At 37.7% G+C, this 21,910-nt stretch overlaps 1 protein-coding gene across 9 annotated transcripts in view; it reads left to right on the top strand.

The window, feature by feature from the left end:
* The window catches only part of chd9 (chromodomain helicase DNA binding protein 9), a 76,067-nt gene that overhangs the window by 42,024 nt on the left and 12,133 nt on the right, over window positions 1-21,910 (top strand). For all 9 annotated transcript variants that reach the window (XM_082161083.1, XM_082161082.1, XM_082161080.1 and 6 more), the window contains 26 exons: window positions 319-427; window positions 2,143-2,289; window positions 2,758-2,826; window positions 4,457-4,512; window positions 4,709-4,826; window positions 5,008-5,094; window positions 5,188-5,325; window positions 7,585-7,706; window positions 8,401-8,644; window positions 9,265-9,441; window positions 9,541-9,684; window positions 9,786-10,041; window positions 10,135-10,342; window positions 12,835-13,030; window positions 13,129-13,302; window positions 14,467-14,658; window positions 15,289-15,399; window positions 15,794-15,990; window positions 16,254-16,453; window positions 16,563-16,722; window positions 19,241-19,330; window positions 20,107-20,210; window positions 20,290-20,407; window positions 20,596-20,653; window positions 21,322-21,370; window positions 21,485-21,737. In XM_082161083.1, the coding sequence (XP_082017209.1) occupies window positions 319-427; window positions 2,143-2,289; window positions 2,758-2,826; window positions 4,457-4,512; window positions 4,709-4,826; window positions 5,008-5,094; window positions 5,188-5,325; window positions 7,585-7,706; window positions 8,401-8,644; window positions 9,265-9,441; window positions 9,541-9,684; window positions 9,786-10,041; window positions 10,135-10,342; window positions 12,835-13,030; window positions 13,129-13,302; window positions 14,467-14,658; window positions 15,289-15,399; window positions 15,794-15,990; window positions 16,254-16,453; window positions 16,563-16,722; window positions 19,241-19,330; window positions 20,107-20,210; window positions 20,290-20,407; window positions 20,596-20,653; window positions 21,322-21,370; window positions 21,485-21,737 (3,777 nt within the window). The remainder of the gene's footprint in view (window positions 1-318; window positions 428-2,142; window positions 2,290-2,757; window positions 2,827-4,456; window positions 4,513-4,708; window positions 4,827-5,007; window positions 5,095-5,187; window positions 5,326-7,584; window positions 7,707-8,400; window positions 8,645-9,264; window positions 9,442-9,540; window positions 9,685-9,785; window positions 10,042-10,134; window positions 10,343-12,834; window positions 13,031-13,128; window positions 13,303-14,466; window positions 14,659-15,288; window positions 15,400-15,793; window positions 15,991-16,253; window positions 16,454-16,562; window positions 16,723-19,240; window positions 19,331-20,106; window positions 20,211-20,289; window positions 20,408-20,595; window positions 20,654-21,321; window positions 21,371-21,484; window positions 21,738-21,910) is intronic.

Below are 21,910 nucleotides of genomic sequence, written 5' to 3'. Positions count from 1 at the left end.
AGATTACCTCAGGTTTCAGAATAAATGCAGAGCCATTGCCATCCATAATCAAATGATTACAAATGCCAAAATAGCTTCCTTAAAGTGACCTTCGCTAACCACTTTGTGGAAGGGAACCTTTGTGAAGGAATATCATATAATATAAACTAGTATTTAAGTGTATCAAATCTTTTTTTTCCATGGATTGATGCGGTCAACAAAGCAGCCGTTTTGTGGGTCATTTGTGGGTCAAAGCAGCCAATTTCTTCTAAATGAATTCCAGTGGGTAAACACAAACAGTGTTAAAACAAGTCTCTTTATGTGTTCTCCCTTTTACAGGAAAATTGTTATAAAGTTCGGAAAGAAGAAGCGAAAGAAGACAGATTCCTCAGATGAGCTGTCTGATGATGACAGACCAACTCGACGATCCTCTAAAGATGACGATTCGGTGAGCTTTGGATTTGATCTATTCTTGATACGATTGATGACTCTTTTATGCTGTCTTATATAAACATCTAACAAGAAAAGTATTTGTAAGTGATCATTCTGGAACAGTAGCACAAAACATGCATATTGTTGCTGGACTTCCTTTAAACTGCATAATGCAGTGGTGCTTCCTGCAGCATATGTATGTTCAGTACAAAAGCGAGAGAGACTACAATGACTGCCGTAACCTCAATTAATTTACTTATCTTTCTTCTGAAATGACGAACTTCTCATTCTCCCCATCCATGATATACCACCCATCAACCCTTGCAGATATAATTATCCTCTTTAAATACCTCCTGTGTTAATTAAAGCAGTGTGATTTTGATGACTCAGTTGTGCTGTTGGAGTTAAAGCTAAGGCCATGTGCATTTTGGGAAACACTGGGGTCTCGTGGCAGAGCGGGTGGCTCTTTATTTGGTCATCCTGTGATATTCTCATCCTATCCATTTACTTTAACTCATACACATTTAGGTCATGTTATATTTGGGAGGACAGACTCTCTCTCTCTCTCTCTCTCTCTCTCTCTCTCTCTCTCTCTCTCTCTCTCTCTCTCTCTCTCTCTCTCTCTCTCTCCTCTATACTAATTTATTAAAGGGCCCCTGATGGCCATCTCTGTAGTGCATGCGCACTTTTTGTTCACCCAAAATGACATATTTTCAAATCGCAAGAAGCCTCCGGGGGTAAATTCACCCCTAATGACATCCGATTTTTTCAGAATAGGGCAACATGAGGAAAAATGCCCCCCCCCCCCCCCCCCCCCTTAAGAACAATGTGGATTTACCTTTAAACAGTCACATATTTAGATATAAGTTTAGCATGTGCAGGCTGATGATGCATTTTATCTTTTTACTTCAAAATAAAAACTATAACTTTTACTCCAAAAACATTGATGTTTGCACAAACCCCTCATTAACAAATAGACCCAAAAAGCTTTGATATTCAACATTATACATTTTCATAGATCACAATTTTCCAGAGACACAAAATTAGATCAATTAACCTCAAAACTGTTTTGACTGACTGAATCTCACAAATGTTGACAAAATCAAAAATAGTTTAGCCATTCAACAAAAGTGCTTGAATGAAAAGAGATTTTTATTTATTTATCATTTTTATTTATTCATTTATTTATTTGAAAAAGGTGTAGTTATTCTGAAAATCTTTAGTAAATATATGCATTTTTCGTATAAATTTAGGTAAAATATGTAGTGTGTGTGCACGTGTATCCAGTATCCACACACGCACATATATATTTTAAAATGTTTTTGAAAGACAAAAAACAGATCACAGTTTACACAAAAATATTAAGCAGCACAGCTGTTTTCAACATTGCTATAGTAAGAAGAAATGTTTCTTGAGCAAAAAATCTGCATATTAGAATGATTTCTGAAGGATCATGTGACACTGAAGACTGGAGTAATGGCCATGACAGGAATAAATTACATTTTAAAGTATATTTAAATTGTAATAATATTTCACCGTATTTCACAGTACTGGTTTACTGTATTTTTGGTTAAATAAATGCAGCCTTGATGAGCGTAAGAGACTTATTTCAAAAACATAAATATCACTGACCCCAAACCTTTGAATGTTATTGTGTATATCACTGATCATTGAGAAAATAATCCAGACATACACTTGAAACCACACTCACTTGCGTATGTGTGTTTACAGAAGCGCCGTTCGAACCGTAAGATCAAGAGGAAGAAGTATGAAGATGATTGTGAGGCTCGACTGTCTGATGAAGAAATGAAGGTCATCGTCAAAGCCAAGAAGAGCAATCCCAACGCTCACAAACAGCCTGCAGTTCAACTGTTTGTGGTGAGAACACCGTAGTTAGCAGAGACTCGTTTCTCATGATGTATCCCAGCATTCTCAAGCAGTTCAAGCAGATCGTGAACATAATAATGTGATATGTTTAGCAGGTGTAAAGCCAGTTCATCCTTTCGTGTGATAGATAGATAGATAGATAGATAGATAGATAGATAGATAGATAGATAGATAGATAGACAGACAGACAGACAGACAGACAGACAGACAGACAGACAGACAGACAGACAGACAGACAGACAGACAGATAGATAGATAGATAGATAGATAGATAGATAGATAGATAGATAGACAGACAGACAGACAGACAGACAGACAGACAGACAGACAGACAGACAGACAGACAGATAGATAGATAGATAGATAGATAGATAGATAGATAGATAGAAGTTGTGTGTTTGAATATATGTATAAAGAAACTTCATGATGAACTTCATGAATCTTAATGTTGGTTTATAGGAGAACCCAAGTGAGGAAGATGCTGCTGTGGTTGATAAAATCATGGCATCTCGTGTGGTGAAAAAAGAGGTAAGAGTTCCGCAATCCTCAATCTCTTTTATTTATTGTGTTTTTGATTGTCCACTTTAGACCATTTCCAGAGGTAGTCGAAAAACGCATTCGACCGGATTTCTTTCGTAGTGTAAAGGCTCATGTGGTCGAATGCGTTCGAACATCCACAAAAGACCCCCTACTCTCCGCCTACTGACTTAATGCATAAACGTTATGGGAAGCGCGCTATCCAGACGGGATTTAAACTTTGTCGGCTGGATACCCAAATTTGATTTTAAGACGAAAAACATTCCAAGCACAATGTTCTCTTACCATTTTTGACTTCTAACACACACTCACAGAGTTCGGTGTCGTCTTGTGTCTATTAGAGCAGAAACGAAAGCTACAGTGTCCCCGGGCGCGTTCATATCTAAATTGCCCGAGCTTATTTTGTCCATTAGATCGAAAGATATGGGGAAAAAAATGCATTTACCCTTAGTGGTCGACTGATATATCGCCAAGGCCGATATTTGGCATATTTTATATTAACAGCATCGGCCGATAAGGGGCCATTCACACATAACGCGTTTTTCCAATCCAGTGCGCTACTTTTCCATTGTTTTTCTATGTAAACACGCGCTAGACACGTAGACGGATGTGTATAACCGTTGTGCCCGTGTCTTGTGTCTTTTGCAGCGTCTCACGCATGACACGCCATTCTAAAAGCATGGTGCTCAAGTTAAAATCAGCTCAACTTTTAAAAAACGCGACTCGAGACCTTGCATTTTTCCTCATTCCACTGTCCTGCGATTTGTGTACATGAGCCCTTACCTTGTCTTTGTTTGAAAAAATATGATTCCCAGTGCGCACAAACTTACCAGATTACTTACCAGAGTGCCCTGTTGGTTACAATGTTTACCTTTTTATTCAGATTTTTACCAACAATTTCTTTATTTGTGAAACATTTATTTGTGAAAAAAGTAAGTCTGTTTAATTCAGAGATTTTTTTTATTTTTTTTTTTTTTTTATTTATTAAATATTAATTTAAATAAATATAAAGTATATATATTATATATCGGCTTTACATCGGCCATCGGTCGACCACTATTTACCCGCTCATAGGCCCTCCCCTCGAAAAAATCAGGGCAGAAGTGGACAAAAGTGGCAGATTAAAACTAGGTGTAAATAGGTGTAAAGGGGTATGGTGTCTCCTTAGTCTACTTGTGATCCGATTAACCAAAACGCATCTTAATACCAGGTGTAAACAGGTCCTTAGTTGAGTATCTGTATTAAACTTTAATGTTTGTGGTTCGCATGATCTATTTATTCATTTAGCAAATGCTTTTATCCCCAAGCAAATGATCTATATCACTGAAACATGTTCTGTGAAGTCTGCATATGAATTGGACTTTTACAGATTTCATGAGGACACATTAAGACAGCGCTTAGATGCAGATGCAATGTAATCACATTCCTTTTCAACTACCTCTAAATGAGCACTGACCACTTTTCATAGGATCACTTGCGATAGATATTAATACCTGGTGTAAATAGGGTCTATATGATTTACACAGACATATTGACACCTTTTGAATGTGATTTCAGACATTATATATATGTGTGTGTGTGTGTGTGTTTGTAATATTATTTTTTATTCTTCATTCAACAGGTTTCTCCTGGAGTGATGGTAGAAATTGAAGAGTATTATGTCAAATACAAAAACTAGTAAGTTAATTATGCACTGATTTTGTCAGCTTTTCCAGTTCTCTCTGTTAGCTTTCAAGCTGTAAAAGATTATGTTTTTCATATTGCTAATAGCCAGGAGCAGCTTAGAGAGCAATTTAGTCATGTGTTGATCACGCATAATTTAGCACGTGTGTAAGGATCATTCAGTAATTATGTAAACGTGCGTGTGTTCTAGTTCGTATCTTCACTGTGAGTGGGCGACGGAGCAGCAGTTAGAGAAAGACAAGAGGATCCAGCAGAAAATCAAGCGCTTCAAGATCAAACAGGCGCAGAAAGCACACTTCTTTGCTGATGTAAGGATGCTTGTGTTTGTTTGTAACTTCAGCAAACATTCTGTTCTCTCTAAAAAATATTTTTTATGATGATTTGCAGGTTAAATGCCATGTCATTTAGTCATCTGACAATTATAATCACTGGGGAGACATACAGAATTTATGCATAATTATTAATGATGTGTATATGTGTTTGTTTAAGATTGAGGAGGATCCATTCAATCCTGACTATGTAGAAGTGGACCGAGTTCTCGAGGTCTCATACTGTGAGGACAAGGACACCGGAGAGGTAGCGATTGCTTTGTAAATTGTATGTGTGTTTGTTCATCTGGGCAGGCATTTGGTGTAAGTCTCAAAGCCTTCTTTTTGTGTGAATGTGTAGCCGGTAGTGTATTACTTGGTGAAATGGTGCTCATTGCCATACGAGGACAGCACATGGGAGCTGAATGAAGACGTGGACCAGAGTAAGATTGAAGAGTTCAAAAAGCTGCAGGCAGCAAAACCACACACCAACAGAGTGGTGAGACCATCTCTCTTTTGCTCTCTCTTATACCATTATTATATCGTGTTATATTATATTAAAATATTTATTTAATACACTTGAAGTGTGCTCAACTAGATATATGCCTGATTATAACTCTCTTCTCCATTGTTTGATGAATTACTGTATTAATTGTACACAAACTTCTCTTTTGGGAAGCATCTATAATAAGCAACTTTAGTTAAGATAGAAAGCAGGGCTGTTACAATATCAGATTTTTCACTATACGTTTATCATGGCCAAAAGAATTCACAAGAACGATATATTGTGATATCTATACAAATCTTGAAAAAATAAATAATGCTATCAGTCAAATAGAAATTAAAAATAAATTATATTATTTTTAGTATTGTTTACAGTCTTAACTAAAGGCTATGTCAATTGGCATTGCATTATAAATATACACTATCCTTATGAACATACCCAAGATGGCTTGAAGAACACAGATAAACCAAAATACTGTCACAATGGTGTGTTAATTCTCTTCATGTTTAATCAGTCAAAATGTCTCTATCTGCGTTTTATTCATCTACAGCAATCATTGGATGTTATTGTCCATATTAAGGATTTTCTGGAACGTCATAAGTTTTATTGCTCCTATGAGTCTCACGTGTTGACTTTCTACATGAGGGTGGCCGTCGGCATCGAGTATGAATGAAACATAAATTACATGTGAGAGTTTAGCGCTGTATAATGCTCATAATCACATTGTCCTATTTTGGGTAAAAATAGAAACAAATACTGCTCTCTAAAGATATTTGAAGTAAACATGGATTATCGTATACGTTTTTATCTGAATGAGCACACTTTCGGACTAAAAGCCCAGAGGGTTATACATATAATAAAACACAGAAAGGTATCAGCAGTTAGCAGGTTAATGGAACCACGTCAATTTTGCAAAAAGTACCATATTTTGCAAAAAAAAAATTACGCTCGCATGAGGTGTTTCAAAAAAGGAATATTTCGCAAAACTGCAATGGAAACAGTTTTTTTTTTGTGGCATTTTCAGGTCACTTGGCATATGTAAAAGTCAATCATTCTTTAAAGAAGGCGTGGTATGTTTGGACAGAAGACCAGACAGAGTTCTTTATTAAACTCATAAAAGACAAAATAATTATGGGAATACTGGATTCTTAACAACAAAGAAATGCCACAATTGGGGAGATACAGCCACTCCCAAGTATAAGGGGCTTTCCTTGACATTAATGCTTGGATAACACGTCTACGTTTCCTTCGTTTAAAAATAATAGCTAGTGCAGTGGCTGGGATAAACATAAACCTACCAACATCCATTGCGATGATTTTTGCTATCTTATCGCAAGAGGAAAAATTACCTTTTAGTCACATAACATCAGTTAATGGAAACGCCTTCATTTCGCAATAGTTTTTATCGAGTATTAGTAACTATTAAAAACTATTAGTTTTATAGAAAATAATATGTTTTGCGCAACTCTGTAATGGAAACGCGGCTACTGTTTTCTCTAAAGCTGCTGTATAGATAAATTAACGAAATTAATAACTAATGATTTTTTCTACGGAAATGAATCAACAATGAATTTACTCAAGCTGGACAATGACACTATTTTCTTCTAGATCTGCTGTAGACCCGAAACAAACTTTGTTGCATTATTTTCCTGTTATCACTGTAAAGCTGCTTTGAAACACTCTGTATTGTAAAAAGCTCTGCAGACTGGGGTGATTAACGAGTCATTTTCGCGAAGTCCAAAAATCTTCCACCCTGGCGAGCTAACCTCCTTGGAGTGCGAGTAGAGGGTCTCATCTGTCATATCCGACGACATGCTTTTACGCGGCAGTACCAGCTGCACGCTGTGACTGCTTGTGTTTTATGACAGGTGGCAACCAGCGTTAAGGTGCAATACCGACACCTACTATACATTGGAATGTCAACCAGATACTGGTGCTGGATAATTTACATCACATTATCACATGTGTACTATTCATTTTAAATATTACAGTCATCGCCCCTAATTAGCACGATAACGATATTAAATTTTTTTAAATCATGGTTATCGTCAATACCAGTATATCGCGACACCAACAATAGAAAGGAGATGTGTTTGGCCTAAAAAGAACAATAGTGTCTGTATTTAAATATGCATGGTGAATTGGTGTACCAAAGTAGATAGTGCCTTGTTAAAGTGTATCACGGTGGATAGTGAGTACATTTTGGTGCTAAAATGCTGTTTACTGAATTTTCCATGCTTGTCTTTATCTAAGGAGCGTCCTCCAGCGAGTCACTGGAAGAAGCGAGAGCAATCGCGAGAGTATTGTAATGGAAACTGTCTCAGGGATTATCAGCTGGAGGGGGTTAACTGGCTTCTCTTCAACTGGTACAACAGGTAAGTAAAGCTCAGCCCTGACACAGATCCTTCTTCTTTAACTTTCCTCATACATGTCAATAAAACTACCGAGTGGAACTTCAGCATATGGTGTACTTTTCATTTGTAGACTTGTGTCTTCATGGCTTTTCTTATGTTATATACTTTGTCTCTATGTTATTTTGTTTCTTGTGTGTAGAGGCAGGATAGCTGTGTTGTGGAAGTCTAGCCTCCCATTCAGACTTTGGACAGCATTTAGACCATCAATGGCAATGATAAATGAATTAAATGACTTAAAATTGCTTTTGTACAACAGCTACTTACAAACCTATTTTGAAAGCCATTTAAATGTTATTCAAAGATATTACCAGCCTTTTCTGTTTTTAGTCCTTGTTTTTGACATGCTGAAGCTTGCTGTTTGTATTGTGTGTGTGTGTGTGTGTGTGTGTGTGTGTGTGTGTGTGTGTGTGTGTGTGTGTGTGTGTGTGTGTGTGTGTGTGTGTGTGTGTGTGTGTGTGTGCCATAGCACACCATTTCTACTGGACCTCTATCAAGAAGGTCTAATGTTGTGCTTTTTGCAGTTTATTTTCATTTAATTTAATTTTTTCTTAAATTTTTCTAATCAATTTGACACATAGTCTTGTTACCCCGGTATATTGTGTGTGGGAATATTAAAAAAGCAAAAATGTAATTAAAAAACGGTCTAAATTTTCAGGCGTAACTGTATTCTGGCGGATGAGATGGGTCTGGGAAAGACCATCCAGTCTATCACGTTTCTGGAAGAGATCTATCGCACAGGGATAAAGACGCCGTTCCTCATCATCGCCCCTCTCTCTACCATCACTAACTGGGAGAGAGAGTTCAGAACCTGGACGCACCTCAATGTCATAGTGTACCATGGCAGTGTGGTCAGCAGACAGATGCTGCAGCAGTATGAGATGTATTTCAGAGACGCGCAGGTGAGCTTTCACACACACGCACATGCGCGCGCAAGGCCAGCTCCACATTGATCTAGACCTCTTAACTGTAATTCAAGGCTTTTGAATTGGATACCTTCTAGTATCATGTTTTGTAAAAGAGAAAGATAGAGGTGGAAAAAGCAAGCCACAACTCAATTATGGTTATTTTATTCCTTTTCAAACTAAATTTAATTGTATCTCTGAGAATGTCCATGTATAGTAATGCTTGATATAAAAAAAGTAAATGTAAATGTTAGAAATGTGTCAGCTGGTAGAAAATTTAAAACACAACCACATGGTTAATATTATATTATGCAGTTTTGTTAATTTTCCTGCAAAAATAACTGTATCATGATATGTACTGTTTCTATGATATAAAAATACCCAAACCCTGATATATGATTTTGGTCATATCACTTACCCCTAATGATTGTTTAATGGCGCACCATACAAAACCTCAGGGAGCACAAAAAATAACTGTGGCATATGTTTACAGGCACTTATTATCTCTCACGTGCTCCCTTTTGCTCTCTCTCTCTCTCTCTCTCTCTCTCTCTCTCTCTCTCTCTCTCTCTCTCTCTCTCTCTCTCTCTCTCTCTCTCTCTCTCTCTCTCCAACAGGGTCGTGTAATAAGAGGTGCATACCGGTTTCAGGCAGTCATTACAACATTTGAGATGATTTTGGGAGGCTGTCCAGAGCTTAATGCAATAGACTGGCGCTGTGTCATCATTGATGAAGCCCATCGGCTCAAAAATAAGAACTGCAAGCTACTGGAGGGCTTCAAACTTATGAGTCTGGTACAAATGAGACAATATTACACCCATATTTACACCTTATGACAGATGTCATTTCCCCCCAATTTTTAACTTGATATCTGTTGACCTCTTGTCCCGTAGGAGCATAAGGTGTTGTTGACGGGCACTCCCCTACAAAACACGGTAGAAGAACTCTTTAGTCTGCTGCACTTCCTGGAGCCGACCCGCTTCCCTTCTGAAAACACCTTCATGCAGGAATTTGGAGACCTGAAGACTGAGGAGCAGGTGCTGCATTTGTATATACTTTATATATTACTGTGTATGAATTAATATGTATGTTCTGTATATATTAACTCTGCTCCATTTGTATATGCGTGTGCATGTAGGTCCAGAAACTCCAGGCCATCCTGAAACCGATGATGCTGCGTCGTCTTAAGGAAGACGTGGAGAAGAAATTAGCCCCTAAAGAGGAGACCATCATCGAAGTGGAGCTCACCAACATCCAGAAGAAATACTACCGCGCCATACTAGAGAAGAACTTCTCGTTCCTTGCTAAAGGAGCTGGCCAAGCCAATGTCCCAAACCTGCTCAACACCATGATGGAACTGCGGAAATGCTGCAACCATCCCTACCTCATCAAAGGTACGACAACACAAAACCATACTGCTGTCAAAACCAACACACCTTCAATAGGCAAGGTCCTAAGAAGTCTCTCGCTCTCTCTTTTGCTTCCAGGGGCTGAGGAGAAGATCTTGGAGGACTTCAAGGTGTACAGCCCCACAGCAGTAGATTTCCACCTGCAGGCTATGATTCAGTCGGCAGGTAAACTCGTTCTCATTGACAAGCTGCTCCCCAAGATGAAGGCCGGTGGACACAAAGTACTCATCTTCTCTCAGATGGTGCGCTGCCTGGACATCCTGGAAGACTACCTCATCCAGAGAAGGTGGGAATCAAAAACAAGAGAGTTTACATAATCATAAAGCACAAAAAATATATGGTACTTGTAAGTAGAGGTGTATTTCATTGCTGTGGCTCTCGTTGTCTTCACAGAAACTTCATGGGGTTTAACCTCTTAACTGTCACCGTCCCGTATACGGGACGCCTAAGTTTACGTCACTATATTACAATTAAATCCTAATTTAATCATGACAAACTATATATTGTTGGAAAGGTCTAAGACTCCTTAATAGATATTTCAGCATTGTTTTTTGTTACAATTTATGCAGGAACAGTAATAGATGAATTTATGACAAGAGTGCACCTCAAAAAATCTACATCATAACAGGCGTTTCTGGCGTTTGTCACAAAAAGTCGATGCACACACTTTTAATAATTGAAACTTTGGTTTTCATGCTAAAAGTTCATAATAAAACATTTAATCTAGTATTTGTCAATAAAAAAATATAAAATAATATTATCTTCTAAAAAGTATAACATATATATTATCCTCTAAAATATTATATTATATTTTTTATCGCCTTTTTTTATTACATTACATATTTTAGTAGTTATCATAAATTAGGTATCATTTGAAAGCTTACGATCTCAGAATTCATCCTGTGAAAACTGTTTTGAAATTGGACATTGTGTTACCATAGAAACGGTACTCTAAATTATTTTATCAGGCTCCTCCCCTTTTGGGCATAATTATGTTTCATAATTTATGATAAAAATATGTTCTAATCTTGACAAAACACATATTGTCAGAAAGGTCTGAGTCTCAAGGTTCCATATTTAGTGACAGAAGTGATATTTGGAAAGAAATTTATTAAATTGTTATGTTAGAATGCATACAGTTCAATTCAATGGAATTCAATGACACCCGGTGGCTATTTTTGGTAATACGCCTAAACAAAATCTCATGGGAACTTAAATTTTTGTGATATCAACTTCAAATTTGGAACACAACTTGGTTAGATATATGGCTTTCATTTTATAGTAATTTTTTTGTAAAACATATTTTGTAAAATATATATTTTATATAAAAGAAAAATATTAAATAAATCATATTTGATTTAATGTAAATTTAAACTTCCATAACTTTTTCATACTTTAATTTTTTGAAGTGCTTTCACTTCAGCAATAATCTGCTATTTTTCCCCTTTAAAACAAGACCAAACTTAGGTCTATACTCCAAAGCATTCTTGAATTACAACCATTTAAGCTTGAATAGTGCATTTTAATGTACATTCTCAAAAGGGGGGGTGACAGCTAAGGGGTTAACTGCATTTTGTGATGTTCTTCCCTACTGAATTTGTTTTAGATGCTGACAGGGTTATGTATGCAGTTTTAACAAGTGGCCTAATCTGCTTTTTTGGCAGGAGTTCAATGCCACAGTTTGCTTACCCCTAGTTCAAGTTGTGTTCACGTGTTCCTTATCTCTCTAGGCCTGTATACAGAGCTCTTTGCTGTTGAACCCCTTAGCACCACCGGTATTACGTGACAGTTCAGTGCAGTGGCTAGGATTAGTTTATTTCCTAAGGAAATATTCTCATTAATTTTTCCTCTTGCCTCAGCTTGTCTTTGACAATCTAACAGTGTGTACAGTGTACCATTTGTGAACAAAGTGTTGTGTATGTTGGCCAATGCAGCTAGGGTGCAGCAGGACACAGACACTCCAGGGACCCCACATCAGTCACACAGTCCCAGAGGCACAGCTCTGCCCAAAGTGGGTCAGAGAAAGCAGGAAGATACAGGGAAAAATAGGAGATTGTTACTGTTAATAAAAAGAGAGGAAGAGATCAAGGACATGAGTGGAAAGATTGAAAGAAAGAGTGACTGAAAGGATGATTAGGGATAGGAAAGAGGTTTACGAGTGAGCTAGGGACGTACTGATGCAACATTATTATTGGATAAACATTATGTCAGAGATGCTGGCGATAAAGCTTAACTTGTATTGAACCTGGAATATTCTGTTAACAAATTCAGTTCCTCACGTAAAAACAAAAAAATATATGTTGTTTCAGTTATTTGGAATGACACTTAAAATTTAGAGGATCATGTGAATGTGTTGATACATATATTTATAGTTGTGTATATGTTCTGTATATTAACCGTTCTAAAGTTTTGGGTCAGTAAGGGTTAGGTAATTTTTATATATATATATATAAATTAATATTTTTATTCAGTGAAACATATCACGGTTTTCACAAAAATATTAAGCAGCACAAATGTTTTCAACATTGATAATAATAATTACATTTTAAAACACAAAACAGTTATTTTATATTGTAATAATGTTTCACAATACTACTGTTTCTACTATATTTTTCAGCCTTGGTAAGCATAAGATTTCAGAAATATTAAAAAACTCTTACCAACCTCAAACTTTTGAATGCTGGTGTATGACTGTATGATTTTTGTGCACCTACTGTGTGGAAGTACTCAATAAAGTACATTGATCTGTCATTTCTAAGTCAAACTGACCTTTTTCAGATACCTCTATGAGCGGATAGACGGGCGTGTACGTGGGAACCTCCGTCAAGCAGCAATTGACCGCTTCAGTAAGCCGGACTCCGATCGATTCGTCTTCCTGCTGTGTACACGAGCAGGTGGGCTCGGTATTAACCTCACAGCTGCTGACACCTGTATCATCTTTGACTCTGACTGGAACCCACAGAACGACCTGCAGGTACACACACACACACACACACACACTTAAAAATAAAAAAGCATTGTAGATGTTCCTTTTGGCTCACCTTTCTTTTTTTCCCCTTGTTTGCTCCACAGGCTCAGGCTCGCTGCCACCGGATTGGTCAGAATAAAGCTGTTAAAGTATATCGACTTATCACACGCAACTCTTATGAGCGAGAGATGTTCGATAGAGCCAGTCTGAAGCTGGGATTGGATAAAGCGGTGCTTCAGAGCATGAGTGGACGGGACAACAGTCTAGGAGGGGGAGGGGTAAGTCATCAAATGTCAACCAATGTGGTTTTCTACATAGAGATTTGCATGATGGATGCTGTGGACCAGTGGTATTCAAATGGCTTGGTTCTATCCGGACCACGGGACGTAATTGCGACATTTTACTGTTTCTACTGATTAAGTGAACAGCACTTCAGAACAACAGAACAGTTCACACTAAAAGTGTTTAGGGTCGTTCATGGTTATGATCTTTCGCCCCTACGTCTAATATTTTTGCCTAAAGCCAAACGCGATTCATTCAAGCCCTTTCCATTCATTCAAGCGCCACAAGAGCTGCAGATGATGTGGTTATTTTAACTACAGTGAGCGGCAAACTAGATACTTTTGCTAAAACGCTGCAGAAAACAAGAATGCAGCAAAAACAATTATTTTTATCTGTCATACAGATGACTCTGACTGTTTAATTAAACCAGGCTTGTGACAAGTTAACAAGTTATTTTTTTCATACATTTATCATTATTAATCAGCATACTAAGAGCATTTCATAATATAAAATATAACTTATAATTTGGAAAGTTATTTAGAAATGGCTAGGGAAGACAGAAAACTTTGAAATTACAAGTTAACTTTTTGTCTTCATGATGAGAGTTTTGATTATTAGATTATGTACGTTGTTTATTTTTGGTAGTTTATTACTTAGAGCAAAATGGTCATTACTTTTCTTAAGAGGTAAACCTTGAGTGTGTTTTCTCAGTCCCAAGGCCTTCTTTGTGCCATACACAAAGGTGTCTTAATGTAAAAAGAAAAAATAATAATGATGATAATAATAGCCTAATAAAACATCTGATCTAACGTTTTTATATTCATACCCAGTTGGGAGAAATATTTACTTTTTTTGGTAAATATTGGTAACATTTTGTAGACATCACTGCTTTGGCTCTCGGGGCCAAGATTCTCATCTTTGATTACTATTTTGATTGTTTAGAATTGTTTCTTAAAAAAGTACTACGGCCTCCCCAATGGAAATGTGTAACTGTTCCAAAACAGTGTCGTCCGGACATCCGCTGGGAAGGAAATATAGAGACCGCATCTTTTGTAACTTTAATTGAATGCCCCTGCTGAAGACAATTCTAGTCAGTTTTTCTGTACTAGTCAAATTTATATTGTATTGGTCTCATTCTCTTTCCTTCTTCATCTTTATAGCAGATGCAGCAGCAGCAGCAGCTCTCTAAGAAGGAAATTGAGGACCTTCTACGGCGTGGAGCTTACGGTGCCATCATGGATGAGGAAGATGAGGGGGCTAAATTTTGTGAAGAGGACATTGACCAAATCCTGCAACGCAGAACCAAGACCATAACTATTGAATCTGAGGGCCGGGGCTCCACCTTTGCCAAGGTCAACTTCCTTCTTTTGTCTTTTATTTATTATATGTTTAAAAGTATTGATCATATTTTTTTTCGTACATTTCCTCTTATAAAAGCAATTTTCAGTTGTTAAGGCTGCACAAATTTAACTAAAAAGGACATCTGAAAATGAAGAAATTCAGACAAATATAAGTAGTGTAATTTTACCTTTGTTCTATAAAATATTTTTTTTGATTAAATACTCTATTTTTATTTTAAGTTACAGTACAATAGTATTATTACAGTAATATATAATATGTATTATTTTGTTTAATATTTGTATTTAATAATACCATAAAACCATAAAAACTATGATTGTTATATTGAATAGGTCAATAAAAGAATTCAGAGTATTTTTTTTTTTTTTTTTTTATGCAGATGCACTCTAATCACCCCAAAAGACCAGATTCATTCTAGAATTATAATTTGTGTAAAAAGTCATTTCACATTTTTTTCATATCACAGTATTTATCACATTATCATTTTTATTAATTTTTTTATTCAATATTGTGCAGCCTTAATTATTGTGTGCATATGTGCTTATACCTTCCATATTTGCTTTTTTCAACTGCAAGGGTCATTTTAGAGACATTGTTTAACATAATGTTTGCTGTGCCCACAGGCCAGTTTTGTAGCTTCAGGGAACAGAACAGACATCTCTCTGGATGACCCCAACTTCTGGGACAAGTGGGCCAAGAAAGCAGAGATTGACATGGATACTGTCAATGGCAGAGTAAGTTATACACAAACTCTTCCATATGAATTCAAAGTTTCACAGTAGAGTAGAGGAGCCCACATCCACCGGGCTGATCAGGTCAAAGTGTATATGTGTGCAAATTCTCTCAAGTGCCAGAATTACTTTGAAAATGGTTTGCCTTGACATCTGTGTTAATAAAAAAATAAGGAATCAAGTAATGGAAAGCTATTTTGGTGTTTAATGTATTGTACTTTGTGAAATAACTCAATCATTGTTTTCTGTGGGTTCTTTTGTGTTTTATTAAGTGCTGTACTTAAGAGTGCATAATGATTTGCCGGTTGACGTTATTTAAATGCATAGCGCTGCTCTTTGCAAAGGTGGGTCAGTGGTTCTGTTTTCACTTGTGTCTTTTGATGTGGTTTTGCTACAGAACAGTCTGGTGATCGACACCCCTCGGGTCAGGAAACAGACCCGGCCGTTCAGCGCCACTAAGGACGAGCTAGCCGAGCTCTCTGAAGGGGAGAGCAGCGGAGACGACAAACCCAAACTCCGCCGGCCACATGACCGCCTCAACAGCTATGGCCGCACAGAGTGCTTCAGGGTGGAGAAAAATCTGTTGGTTTATGGGTGAGTGATGGCTGGTGATCTGCTGATATGGGTTTTGGTGATTGTGTATGGCAGTACAATAACTACACTACTGTTCAAAAGTTTGGGGTCTGTAAGATTTTTTTTTATGTTTATGAAAGAAGTCTCATATGCTCACCAAGGCTGCATTTATTTGATAAAAAATACAGTAAAAACTGTAATATTGTGAAATATTATTGTAAATTAAAAACAAATGTTTTCTATTTTAATATATTTTAAAATTGAATTTGTTTCTATGGTCATAGGTGGGGCCGCTGGAAGGACATTCTGACTCACGGCCGCTTTAAGCGACAGCTGAGTGAGCGTGACGTGGAGAGTATATGCAGGGCGCTCCTGGCGTACTGCCTCGTTCATTACCGTGGAGACGACAAAATCAAGAGCTTCATGTGGGATCTGATCGCTCCCACGGAGGACGGCAGGACCAAGGAACTTCAGAACCATTTGGGTATGAGGACTGAAGCGTTGTTATGAATTCAATTCTCTTTTGCATTTTGATCAGGTCAGGAGAATAATGATTCTCTCATCATTTAGAGTTTTGAATGTGACTTGCGCAGGTTTATCGACTCCAGTACCGCGAGGCAGAAAAGGAAAGAAAATGAAGATTCAGTCCAGCTCATTTGACATCCAGAAGGCAGAGTGGATCCGAAAACACAACCCAGAACACATGTTGTCTGATGATGGGTACAAGAAACACCTGAAACACCACTGCAACAAGTGAGTATTGCACAATCTTCAGTGTCACATGATCCTTCAGATATCATTCTAATAAGCTGATTTGGTGCTCATGAAATTAACGTTCCTATTATTACCAGTGCCAAACACTGCCTCATTTTTTGGTGATAAATATTTTTCAGGATTCTCTGATAATTTCAAAAGAAGATAATTTGTCTAATTTCAGTTTAATGCATCCTTGCTGAAAAAAAAAAGTGTTAATTAAAAAAAAACCTTACTGGCCCCAAACTTTTGACCAGTACTGTAAATGCACTTCTTATCTTTGCACAATCTGATGTAATATTCACTGCCATATGGCTGGTGTTAATGGGCACTAACACATACTGCATTGTGCAATGACAAAGCAACCAGAAGTCATTCGTTTTCAATGAAAGTTGCTTTTTTGTTGGCAACTGTTGGTAATGCAATGTGGTCATGTCTGGTTTTGACAAAGTTGAGAAAAAATTAGCAGTGATGTTCATGATGATAGCACTTCATACCAAAAGGCATGAAGACACTGAAGCTCACAGATCCATCATCTGTGACATAACTGTAGTCAAGTGTTGGCAAGACAGAAGGAGAATTAATATCACTGTGAGTGATTTCAGTGTTCTATATGGTTAATTTCTGCCCACTTACAGGCATTTCGAATTTAAATAGATGATGCATGAAAAACCGTATCAGAAATTGCATTTTGAATGAGTTTGGTTCATGCATTCATAATCATCCATCTTGTCTATGTCATGATTTATTATGGACTGCTGCGAATTATATTCAAGAACATGTTTAGCAGCAAGATCACTGATTCCTTATTTAAATTTTGCCATCAGTACATTCCATTTAAAGTTATGGCCTTTTGTGCCGCCAACCAATAACATTAGGCTATCTAGCAACAGAAGCGCCCACTTTCAACCACACAGTAACTTGTCTCCTTGTGAAAGCCTGATTAGATGGAAATCTGCTGCTCTGGAGGAAGTGTGTGATGCAGTGATAAAAAGGGACCTCCCATTTAAGCACACACTGACTGGCCCACTCTCACACACTGGTTCAGGGGTTTTTCACCTAGGGAGTGGGAGATAAGAGGTCATTTTCAGGTCACAGTTCTTATTGCTTAAGTTGTCAAACTCATGATCGAAACTGGTGGTAAATCTGGCTGGCTGTGCTAAGTTAACACTTTTTCCATTTGTTGCTTGTACAGTAAACTCATGCACTAGAAAGCAGAGGATGTACATCATGTACACTGTACATCATGTCATGTTATAAATAGGCTGTACAATTTGTGCTTTGATAATTGGACTGTTCTGGACCAGGATGTGTGTGTGGAGGGAGTTTATTACTGTAAGGCTGGTTTTGCATCCAGGGCTTTCTGCCATCGGAGAAAGTTCCCCATTGTTTAGTTCACTGTCCTGTTTCACACACACACACACACACACACACACACACACACACACACACACACACACACACACACACACACACACACACACACACACACACACACACACACACACACACACACACACACACACACACACACACACACACACACACACACACACACAAGTGGTGACCTGGGACACAGCTGTCAGCTTTGCATGCGTCTGCAGTTTCCCCTTGGGCCTGGAATGCCACTAACGTTAGGGTGAAAGTGTGAGTTTTAGAATGAGAGAGGATGAATTATATCTCATTTCAGTGATTACGTGGACACATATGAATAAGCTTGAATGTAAAGTTCTAAAAACCTAAGTCAAGCTGAAAAACTAAGTCATGCTGAGTAGTCCACATGAAAGAACGGTTTTTGAACATTCATTTACATTGCCAACATTCACTGTCATTGTTATTCATGTCCTCTGAAAAACAGCAACTTGCATTAAACAGGAATGACTTCTGGTCACTTTGTGTCTGAAAAACACTGTGTTAACATGAACACCAGCCATGGCAGTGCATGTTACACCAGTATGTACACATTTACACTACTGTTCAAAAGTTTGGGATGTGTAAGATTTTGTAATGTTTATGAAACCTAGGATTTAACCTTAATGTTCAGATAACATTAATGTTTCATATTTACTCAGCGGTACACTTGAGCTAGTGCTACGCGATTAATCATATCGTAATCGCGATGTCAAGCCTATGCGATTATATGACGCAAAATGCTGCGATTTTATTAAATAAATAAATGCATGTGTGGACATGACAACCCATTCTCTCTGAGAGCTGTTTGCCCATTTTCTACACCGCTAATAAGAACAGGTGAAGATGGATGCCGAGCAGACGGACACTGAACTGGTGGCCAGAAACAAATCTACCTCTGTTATATGGCGATATTTTGGCTAAAAGATAACCGACACTGAGCAGAGAGAGCAGGGCTGCCAACTCTCACTCATTCAGCGTGAGACTCGCGCAATTGACAGTTGCATGCATAAGAGAACACTGTATTTACTGGTGAACGTGTTGTGGGTTTCTGTGTGCGTGTGTGCACTTTGACCTCAATCTCTCTGTCTGTTTCTTTGTCTGGAAGGGTGCTGTTGAGGGTCAGAATGCTGTACTATCTGAAACAAGAGGTGATTGGAGCACAGTGCCAAAAAGTGCTGGATGGGATAGATGCCAGGTAAACATTGCCATGGACCCTCTTACCTTATTACTTAACTGGTCTGGGAAAAAAACAGGAGTGTGTTCTGCATTTGTAGTACCAATAGTGGTAAAGTAGCAGTACCAGTAGTTTATTTTTTGAGAGGGAGTAGAAAAGTGTAAGAAATTTAAATGTTATTAGTCTTTAAAAAAATTTTTTACATGCTGGTAATTTGTATTTCATTTTGAACCATATAAAATGTAAAAATCTAAAAATGTACAAGGTTTCAGAAGACTTTTACTTGTGCATCCCTTTAGATTTTAGGATTATAAATACCGGTACTGTAGGTGCTCCTTGAACTACTCCAGTATTAGTCAGTTTAAGCCAGTTTGGTCAGTAAGATAAACAATAAAGCGCCATCTGCTGTTCTGCTGAGGAAACTTCAGGAATGTTAGCATGTAATATCAATACCAGCATTTAAAGGAACAGTTCACCAAAAATGAAAACTGTGTCATCATTTACTCACCTCATGGCCATTTAAACCCTTGTGGATCGCAAAAGAAGAAAGTCCAGAATGCTCTTTTAACTATTCAGGACTGGAGCTGTTGAACTGCAACAAAAGCACCATAAAGTACCATAAAACACCTTTTTCGCAAAATATGTATAAAAGCTATGAAAAGGGAAGATTTTCTGTGAGTGACAATATTAGACTTAAATTTTGGTCTGTTCCAAAATAGAAAAATGAAATAAACAGCTGTAGACTAAAACATACAGCAAAACTACTGGTTGAAAATGTTTCCTTTGCTATCTGCTAGTGAGATCGAGATCTGGGTTCCTGAGCCGGATCATTCAGAGATGCCTGCTCTGTGGTGGGACATGCTCTCGGATAAATGTCTGCTATTAGGAGTGTATAAGCACGGTAAGTCTGATCAGCTCTGATGCGCACAAGGCTTTATGTGTGGATACACACTTTTAACTAATGTCTGTATGTGTTGTAGGTTATGAGAAGTACAACACTATTCGTGCAGATCCAGCACTGTGTTTCTTAGAAAGGGTTGGGCGGCCAGACGAGAAGGCCATCGCTGCTGAACAGAGAGGAAATGACTTTATGGATGGGTAAGAGACACAAACATGTGTTCCATTCATACAGATAGAGGAAGTCTTTTATCAGTTTCTGTCAGAAGTACCTCTCTGAGGTGTTTGTAACTGTGTTTTTGTGTGTGTGTGTGTGTGTGTGTGTGTGTGTGTGTGTGTGTGTGTGTGTGTGTGTGTGTGTGTGTGTGTGTGTGTGTGTGTGTGTGCAGGGATGTGGACGACCCTGAGTATAAGCCTGCTCCAGCTTTGCTGAAGGACGATATGGAGGTACGCAAGTGGAAGAAAGAGAACTGGCCCTGATAAGGCTGTTACACACACGAGCGCACACACAAGCTCATAAATAATACGAACTAGTGTGACATCAGGGATGGGCAAATTTTACAATTCATAAGTTGAATTGAAAAGGCCACACCCCATAGGATGTTCAATTGGAATGACACGAAGAGGAATGCAGTTTCAATTCAGTAAAAAATTCACTAAATAACAGCCTATTTGTTCCCTGGTATGTCGAATATTTTTTTCCTAACTGATTAGACATACTTTCTCTTTTTTATTTTTTCATATTTTTACATTTTATTTTAGCCATGCAGTATTACAAAATGTTTTCAAATAATGTTATAAACAATTTACATCAATATTTGAATTTGATTTCCAAAAATATATTGAAAAGAGAATTCAGTTTAATAAATATAATAAAATATAATGCTTAATTATAAATGTCATCTAATGTTTCTGGAAATACCTCACATGGTGTGTATGGTAACACAGTAATTCATACTGAAACACATACATTTATAGCAGTTATGAATTTCTTATTCAATTTGTTTTTGTTTTAATTCTGGTTAAATTCTGGATTTTTAAAGGGCTTTCAGTGTGTTTAATGTGTGTGTTATAGTATTAAACTATGACTTAACAACATGTGCTCTTACCTCTAGGACGATGCTTCCTCCCCGGGAGACCTGGTCATCACTGATACAGGGGGAGGTATAGACAAACTACAGTGTTTCCCATTCACTTTTATTAATAAACCCCTGGTTTGTTTTGAGTTAATATTAAGTTATTGTTAGTCATCAGTGGTGTGTTTGTGTGTTCATGCAGAAGGAGGGTCTGTATTAGATGGTGGAGGTGGGTCTCTGGGTGCTGGCTCAGGGGTGTACTGGCCCTCGCCCTCCACGCTGACGGCCCGACTACGGCGTCTGATCACCGCATCTCAGCGATTCACCAAGAGCAGACAGATACTTCAAATCCACCAGACACAGCAGGCTACGACCCCAGCCCTCTACGCTCTGCCTCCCACCGCCAGCGACACACTCAATCCCAAAATTGCTGCTAAGATTGAAAGACAACAACGGTGAGAGGCTTTAGAAAACATCCTAATATCATAACATTTTCTGATTCAACTAACTAAAGTTCATTCTGGTGTTTGAACCAATTAAATTAATGCAAATATAGGTTGTGATAGTGAGTTATTTAATGGTTAGTCAGAGCCAGTCTGCAGATTTTCGGCAGTTGACAGATTTCACA

This window comes from Leuciscus leuciscus (genome assembly GCF_965113295.1).
Source record: "Leuciscus leuciscus genome assembly, chromosome: 2".
Classification (NCBI taxonomy): Eukaryota; Metazoa; Chordata; class Actinopteri; order Cypriniformes; family Leuciscidae; genus Leuciscus; species Leuciscus leuciscus.
This window is presented reverse-complemented; position numbering and strand designations above follow the sequence as displayed.